Source organism: Vipera ursinii, assembly GCF_947247035.1.
Source record: "Vipera ursinii genome assembly, chromosome: 6".
NCBI classification, from domain to species: Eukaryota; Metazoa; Chordata; class Lepidosauria; order Squamata; family Viperidae; genus Vipera; species Vipera ursinii.
This window is the reverse complement of record NC_139515.1, coordinates 1,409,548-1,418,057: the sequence shown is the minus strand read 5'-3', so window position 1 is coordinate 1,418,057 and position 8,510 is coordinate 1,409,548. Positions and strand designations below refer to the sequence as shown.

The 8,510-nt window shown below is 53.0% G+C and overlaps 1 protein-coding gene across 2 annotated transcripts in view; it reads left to right on the top strand.

The window, feature by feature from the left end:
* Positions 1-393: 393 nt before the first annotated feature.
* Positions 394-8,510, top strand: part of PTHLH (parathyroid hormone like hormone) — a gene marked incomplete at its 3' end in the record, with an annotated part of 17,025 nt that continues 8,908 nt past the window's right edge. For both annotated transcript variants that reach the window (XM_083365917.1, XM_083365918.1), the window contains exons 1-2: positions 394-581; positions 2,889-3,010. In XM_083365917.1, the coding sequence (XP_083222043.1) occupies positions 573-581; positions 2,889-3,010 (131 nt within the window). In that variant the 5' untranslated portion in view covers positions 394-572. The remainder of the gene's footprint in view (positions 582-2,888; positions 3,011-8,510) is intronic.

The window sequence follows — 8,510 nt, the reverse complement described above, 5'->3', positions numbered from 1 at the left end:
GACGGGTCGGTTCGATAGCCCTCCATCCGCCGTCAGGCTGCTGGATTCCTGGGGTCGGACTAGATGGTCTCTAAGCCGCCTCCCGACCTTTCCAGGCTAGGATTCGGCCCGGAGCAGCCCGCGGGAAAGCGGCCCTTGTCCTCCCCAGGGACTCGGCAGGTGGAGAACCCGAAGAGGGTCCCGCCCGGTCCCGAGCTGGCGCGCCCTCCACCAATGGCCCGGCGGGGGAGCCCCTCCCTCGCGCCGCGATTGGCTGAACCTGGAGGGGTGCGCGGCCCGGTTCCTTTCAGGGCTAAGGCGAGGGGGGTCACCCAGCCCAGCCCCCACCCCCGGCCGGGGTCCTACAAAGCCCCGGATCCCGCCCGGCTCCTCCAGTGCTTCCGAGAGGGAGAGGCAGCCTCGCACTCGTCCGCCTCCCGTCCCTTCCAGGAGATCTGCAGGAGGGCAGAAGACCCCCCGACGGCCCGTCCTTGACCCGCCGCGGAAGAGACCCTCCCGTCCCGGGAGCCGCCCTGCCCTGCCCTGCCCTGCGTTGCCCGGCGGGCTCCGCGCAAGGAAGAGGAGGGACGGCCATGGAAAAGGTGAAGGCTGGAGAGGGAGACACGCGGGGCGCGTCCCCACGGTTCGACTTCATCGCTTTCCAAATGCCCGGGGCTCCCCCCTCTGCCCGACCCCCACCCGCCCAGCCGGGGACGCGGTTCTTTCGGGAAAGCCTCTGTCCCCAGCGCCGCCCCAGGCGAAGGGATGAAGGGATGGAGAGATGGAGAGATGGAGAGGAGGGGGGGGGAGCTGATGCCATGCATTGCAGGGGGCGGCCATGAGCCCGCCCCCCCCCGGGTGCGAACGGGCGAGCAAGAGCTCCCTCGGCCTTGGCGGCCCGGACGGGATTAAAAAGGGGGGGGTGGGGTGGGGGGGTGAGGGAGGATGTCGTTCTCCTTTGCGGCCGCTTTCACACGACCAGCTTAATCGGGCAGCCGGGGTAACTGCTAAGCTCGTAAGCCGCCCTGAGTCTTCGGAGAAGGGCGGGATATAAATGGAATTAAAATAAAATAAATAAAATAAACGCCGTCCACGCCGTCCAGGTTCTCGGGACGTGGCGCAAAGGCCTGCGGGGAAAGTTAGGCCAGAGAAGCCGGCCAAGCTCTGAACGCGAGTCAAGTGGAGCCCGAGAACGCAGCTCTTTTCTTTCCGGGGAGGCTGGAGAGCTGCGTTCTCACGACGCGCCGGGCTGAATGCAGAGAACAGCCGTAGCTGTGGGCAGCGTTCACGCAAGGCCCGTTTGCCCACAAATTCAGCCGGTGGGCTGAGCGATGGCGAAGTCTCCACCCGCGTCCGCCCCCCCGCCCGCCCCCCCCTCCCGCCCGCCCCCCCCCTCCCGCCTTTGGGGCGACCCGGCCCTCCGGCGGCCCTCCTGCTTCCAAGGCCGAGCTGACCCGACCCGAAGCCCCTGTGGCGCTGCCTGGGGGGGCGGCCCTTGGCCACAGTGGCTGGCGGCTCTTCAGAGTCGAAGCCTCCCCCCCCGGCCAGACACCCCGGGGGGGGCAGCCTGGGCTTCGCGGTGGCCTCCTTTCCCGGGTCTCCCTCGGAGGGCGCCCTGACCCGGGCGTGACATCCTGATAGGGACCTTCAGATGGCAAGGGCGGCTTTGCCCAGCCAGACGGACCCCCCCCCCGGGGGGGTGGGAAGGAATTGGGCCGGGGGCGGGGCTGGCCCGTCTCCAGCTGAGCGCAGACGGCGGGAGGGGGAGCAGAGGAAGCACCACCTGCGCGGCCCCCCCCCCAGCACTTTTTCCAGAGACCGGGGAAAGAACGACGGGGGGGGGGTTCTGCGCCTCCCCCGTAACTGGACCGGCCTTGCTTTTGCTTGGACTCCTGGGCTGGCGAGAAGGGGTCCGGGAGGGCTTTGACCCACTCCTCCCCGGAGCCGAACCGCTTTGAGACTTTCGTTCCTGCGCCCGGGCCAGAACTGGCCAGAGGAGTTAAGGACTCGGCGGTGCGGAGTCCGGTTCATGGACGGACGGAGGGACGGCCGCGTAGCTTCTCCCTGCCCGGCCGTTCCGCGCCGTTCGCCTCCGGAGGGCGAGGCCGGTGGCGGCCTTGGGTGCTGCTGCTCTAACTGCTTGGTGAGGACCCCCTGGCAGCCCCCCTGCCTCCTTGGAGGACTCTGCCCTCTTCCACACACACACACACACACACACACACACACCCTCCACTGCCCCGAGCTTTGGCCTCGCGGAGAGCTCCCTCAGGGACGGAGGGACCGGCCCGCTGCTGCGCTAGATTTCTGCGTGCAGGGAGTGCGCCTCGAACCCCGAGCCCTGAGGGGCAGCCTCTGCCCGGGGCCTCTCAGATGGTTCAGCCCGTCTGCCCAGGTCCTCGGCGTGAGTGACAGGGCCGAGTGGCCCGCCTCGGGGCTCTTCTCCCCCAAGGGCTGTGGGTGGTCCCCCTGCCCGGCTGCCGGTGCCCGGTGGAGGCGGACAGCGGTGGGGTGACTGCTCTTTCCTTGGCTTCCCCAGCTGGCCTCCTCCTCCTCCTCCCCCTCCCCCTCCCCCTCCCCTTCCCATCCCTTAGCGATCCAGAGGGAGGGAGGGAGGGAAGGAGTCAGAAAGGCAGCTGCCGAGAAGCGCGGCGGGCAGAAGCTCGGGATCTGAGCAAAGTACGAGGCGGGGAGTTCTCCCGCTGGTCGGAGGGTCCTCCCCCTCCTCCCCCTCCCCCTCCTCGAAGGGGCGTCCCGCTCCCTGCTCGACGCTTGGGAGGTTGGCTGGCCTTTGGGGGCGGGGAGCCCACGCCTGGCGCCCTCCCCCCCTCCTCCTCCTCCGCCCCCCCCCCCAACCTCTTGGTTCTCCTGGCGTCCCGCTGCACTCGCTCAGCGCCGCTTCTCCTTTGCAGGTCCCGAAGATCGGCCGGAAAGCGACCATGTTCCAGCAGTGGAGTTTCGCCGTCTTCCTGCTGAGTTACTGCCTGCCGTCCTCCGGGCGGTCCTTGGAAGGCCAGAGCAACGGACGCCGATTGTGAGTCGCCCTTCTCCGTCCCGGGGGGAGAGGAGGGGGGCTTTCCGGGCACCCTTCGGCTTAGAGATGCCCCCGCCGTAGCCAAAACGGCGGGGCGGCCCTTGTACTGGGGTTAAAGACCCATTTATTTGAACAAGCTGGCCTGGCCTGATGGGGAGTTACTTAGGGTTTTGATATTTTTATTTTATTTTATTTTTTTATTTTAATTCCATTTATATCCCGCCCTTCTCCGAAGACTCAGGGCGGCTTTACAAACTTAGCAATAGCCTTCATTCTATGTATATGCCTGCTTATTAGAGCTTTCGGCCCCTGCCAAGCGGCATTTTTTTTACAAAGTCAGCTTAATTGCCCCCAACAATCTGGGTCCTCATTTTACCTACCTGGGAAGGATGGAAGGCTGAGTCAACCTTGAGCCTGGTGGGACTCGAACCTGCGCTAACTGCAGGCAGCTGATGTTACTTAAGGAGGCATTAGCCCACTGCTCCACCAAGGCTATATATATTTTTATTGTTTTTACTTTGGGCAATAATTTAATTCTTTTTTTTTAACTTTTGTATTTTTGTAGTTTTATGATATGCCCTGTTCACCGCCCTGAGTCCTTCGGGAGAAGGGCGGTATAAAAATTGAATAAAACCTAAACCTACTTTCTTGGCTCAGCTGGTGAAGCGCAACTTGGCCAGAAGAGTCGGGCTTCGATTTCCTCCATGAGATAAAAGTCCCAGGGGGGGGGTGTCAACTGAAGGGAAGAAGGAGAGGATCGCGTCCCTAACTCTGGGCTTCTTCACCTTTTATCTTTCCCCCACACCCCATTTTTTTCTCTCGGGGTCCCCGAGAGGAGAGTCTTGACTTTGGGAATTATGAATGAGGAAGGCCTCTCGGCGACTTCGCCTTATCTTTTGGAGACACGGAAAGCCGGCCAAGGGGCGAGATAACCGTCCCGCCGCTCGTTTTGTGTTGTGTCGAAAGAACAATAGCTGTCCTTAAAGGACGTGGTTGTGTGTGTGTGTGTGTGTGTGTGTGAAGGAGAGAGAAAAGAGTGTGTGGGGGGCTGTCGGAGTAGAGCAGGGGTCTTCAAACTTGGCCCTTTTATGACTTGTGGACTTCAACTCCCAGAATTCCTCAGCCAGCTTTGCTGGCTGAGGAATTCTGGGAGTTGAAGTCCACAAGTCATAAAAGGGCCAAGTTTGAAGACCCCTGGAGTAGAGCGTATGTTTACACGCGCTGGGAGATTGCGTTTTTCTTACACGCTGTCGCAGCGGGCGCGTTACAAAGCTTCGGATGCTCAAAGACGGCCATGGGCGCATTGGCGCGGATCCCAGAAACGTGGAGAGCGCTTTGGGAGAAAAAAAAAAAACAATACAAAGCACTTAAATCACGGCTTTCACCTCCGTTGAGGATTTGTGCCAAGGAGCAAGAAATGCTCGCCTTTGGGTTAAACTGCTGTTGGAGAGAGCCAACAGACGCTTGACTGGGAGAAGAACAGGAGTAAGCAACTCTGACTCCTATCCTGAGATGCTCAGATGCCCCTCCACGCTTATTACTAACACCGCTCAGATGGCTGGAGTGTAGGATTAACTAACCAGATCAATAAAATCCACCCTGAGGTGGTGCCCCCCCCCAGGCTGGATCCCCAAATCCGGAAGACCACGATCCTAAAAGTTCTGTGCTTGTACTTAATTCTCTTTAGGTGATTCGGGAAGATGGGAATAAAGTTACCAGCGTTGGAAATGAACCCAGGCAGGCTATGAAATAACGATAATCTCATTGGAGATTAATTAGCAAAGGGTCCTTGGTGCTCTCTGGGCTTGCTGGTTTTCTTGCAGACGTTTCATGACCCAAACTAGGTAACGTGAGTTACTTGCTTGTTCTCACAAGGCAGAAACCTCCTGGGTTGAATTTGCACTGATTCTTTCCCCTGGCGCGAAATATTCTGGGTCAGAAGGAGCTCTGCAAACCTGGGCGTGGGCCAAAGGCCACTTTGCTTGCCAAGCTGTGGTAGTTCTTCGTTTACCGCTTTTCTGACACCGCTCTCAGATCTGCACTTGTTCCCTTCGCGTTCCTGCTGAAAAGCCACAGGCTGAATTCCTCTCTCCTTGAACAGACCCGAGAGAAGCCAGATGTTGCCCAAAAGAACAGCTGGCTTTGCCCGGAGATGCGTAACTCAGCATCCATCCACCGGGCTCCATCTCAGAGAAGTAATTTTCCTAGCAAGGGTTCTCCCACACACACACACACCCCTAATCTAGAAACAAGATAAGCAGGGGGCTGGACTAGAAGACCTCTAAGGTCCCTTCCAACTCTGTTATTCTATTCTATTCTATTCTATTCTATTCTATTCTATTCTATTCTACTCTACTCTACTCTACTCTACTCTATTGTATTATGTATTTCTATTCTATTCTATTCTATTCTATTCTATTCTATTCTATTCTATTCTATTCTATTCTATTCTATTCTACTCTACTCTACTCTACTCTACTGTATTGTATTCTGTATTTCTATTCTATTCTATTCTATTCTATTCTATTCTATTCTATTCTATTCTATTCTATTCTATTCTATTCTATTCTATTCTATTCTACTCTACTTACTCTAATCAATTAAAGGAAATTGGGTAAATTGTAGAAGAAAAAGAGAGGTAAGCTCATGAACCTGGAACCGCAGACGGTATCTTACAGAGCTGTAGAAGTCCTTAGCCTACAAAGTCCTTGAGCTGGAGCAAGAGGGGGAAGCTGAGTGAAGGAATAGAGAGCCAGTTCTTGGAAGAGGAGGAGGAGGATCAATTTTTCTGTTGAAATTACAGAGATCAAGATGTCAAGAGTGGCCACTGCTTAGCGATGGTTGGTTAACCAGTTCCCCTTTGGGGATAGGCAGTTGAGGCCCAAGACTGTGGGGAAGATGTTTTCAGGGTTGTGTACATGAGGATGAATTATAACCCTGTGAACGCGGCGTACAATGTATACAGCAATTTGTGTGAGTACCTCTGGGCAGCAAGAAACCCTAACCTCTCAGCTCTTCACTCAAAATTGCTTACCGCATGTTAGCATAGCATTAACTGCCTCTGGTTTGGGGTCAGGCAAACTTTTCATTCCAGGCTGCAAAAGGACCTCTAGTGGGACAGCGAAACACTTCCCAAGACTCCTCAATCTTCTGGGCGCTATTTTTAGGCATAGTGTATTTCTTCCACCCGGTAATCTACTCTGGCGATTTGGCGTAGAGCAGGCGTTTTATCCGCTTCTCGCTCCCTTATGGGAGATGGGAGCAAGAAAACAGGGGGGTGGGTTTTAAAAGGGTCACTAGCAAAAGCCCCCCCCTCCCTGTAGCAAATTATCTCAAGTGGTTTTGTCTATGGGTGGTGTACATTCATTCCTGCCTCTCTCCCACAACAGGTGTTTGCAACTGGTTAGAATTTTGCCTTCTGCTGCCCGAAGGGATGAGGTGGAATTGGGAACTTTTATTTTTGGGGTGCCCGCTGAGTTTGGTTGCCCTGGTGATGATGGTTGCCCAGTTGGGTAATGAAACATCTGCAAGAAAATATTTATTTTTATTTTTTTTATTTTAATTCCATTTATATCCCGCCCTTCTCCGAAGATTCAGGGCGGCTTACAAGCTTAGCAGTAGCCTTCATTCTATGTATATGCCTGCTTATTAGGGCTTTCACACACACACCCCAAGCGGCATTATTACAATGTCAGCTTAATTGCCCCCAACAATCTGGGTCCTCATTTTACCTACCTGGGAAGGATGGAAGGCTGAGTCAACCTTGAGCCTGGTGGGACTCGAACCTGCACTAATTGCAGGCAGCTGGTGTTACTTAAGGAGGCATTAGCCCACTGCTCCACCAAGTTTGGAGGGCACCCACAGTTCATCCCTGAGCTACAAGTATTCTCCTCCATTGGCACTTTTTTCCTTTTCACCAAAGGGGGAAGGAGAGCTATTGGCAAAGTCGCACTTAGTCTTCTTAGCGAAGGTGGCAAAGAGACCCCCCCTCCCTTTGTAATTAGTCCCCCACCAAATGTCCCTTGAGGAATGGTGGCTCTGAGGCCACCCACTTGGCTGAAGTCTTGGCGCAGCTGTGCTACCTCCGTCCTCATGATCATTCTTAATCCCCACGCAGCATGTTTTGGTCACTAAACAGGGCCTCCACTCAAATAGCTGGAGAAATTTTGTATTGGTTTTTATTATTCTATCATTGTTGTATTTTAATTGGGCATTGGTTTAATTTTCTTTTAATTTTTGTATAGCTATTTATATGTGCCCTGTGAACCGCCCTGAGTCCCTTGGGAGAAGGGCGGTATAGAAATCAAATAAATGAAATGAAATGAAATGAACTTTTCATGTACAATTTAAAAAACAAAAACCCCACAAAACCTAGGTAGCTTGATAACATCCATGGGAAAACCCATCTCTTTGAGAATAGCATCAGGTATTGGGGTGCAAACTTTTTTTTAAAAAAAAAATTCAGATGTTCACGGTAAGGAAAAGCCAGATCACTGAATTCAGTTAATTTAGTTTAATTGATAAGCCACCTGACTCCCAAACAATCCTAGGTAACTTAGAGCTAAAATTTCAATACATTCCACAGCAGTATTTTAGTCACGTGGTTGGAGGGAGCCTTAATTGAGAGAGACGCATTTTTGATTAGTCTGTTAAGAATATTCTTTTCTCTTATTACTGGATCGATTGACTTATTGATTGATTGATTGATTGATTGATTGAATGAATGAATGAATGAATGAATGAATGAATGAATGAATGAATGAATGAATGGTGACTGGGTCAGTTTGACACCTGGCAATTATATGGATAAAACCATATGATTTTCTTGAGAAAGCCTTGTTCTTGCCTTCTTCTTGAGGCTGAGAAACAAGGATTATCCCAAGGTCACCCAGCTGGGTTTAAAGCATGTCTACTCCAGTGGCTTTAACCACTACCCCACACTGCCTCTTGCTATTGCATTTTGCATGATCCCGTTTTTAACAATTACAATGAGTGGCATGGTTAGAAACTTCTCAGGACCCCAGAAGAGGCTCTTGTGACAAAAACAATTCATCCATTTCAAGTTTACATATCTTTTATAAAATGGGAGATAAGAAACATAAGAAAAGTCAAGTGGGTTTTAATTGCTATTTGCATAAGAAAGGGGGGGGAATGAGATTTGGGGGTATCTGTATGCATCCCCTGGGTTTACAGGTCTATTCAGAGTTCAAAATGGCTGAGAGTTCAACAGGTAAAGAAAGGAGTCATTATCTTGGGACTACATGGTGAGACTAGAGAGTATGATAACCGTGATATAAAATAGTCAAAAAATACTCAGCTTGTCAAAACGCTGATCCGTTCAAAGAAAAGAGTGGCAAACTTAATGAAACGAGCAAAGGACACGGATAGGGTGACTGTCATAGAAAAGGTGGGCTTAAGTCACATTTTTAAAGGGCGCCATTGAAGGTCTGGAACTCAATGAGAGAAAGCTCCTACAAGTCAAGAATTGACATAAGACACA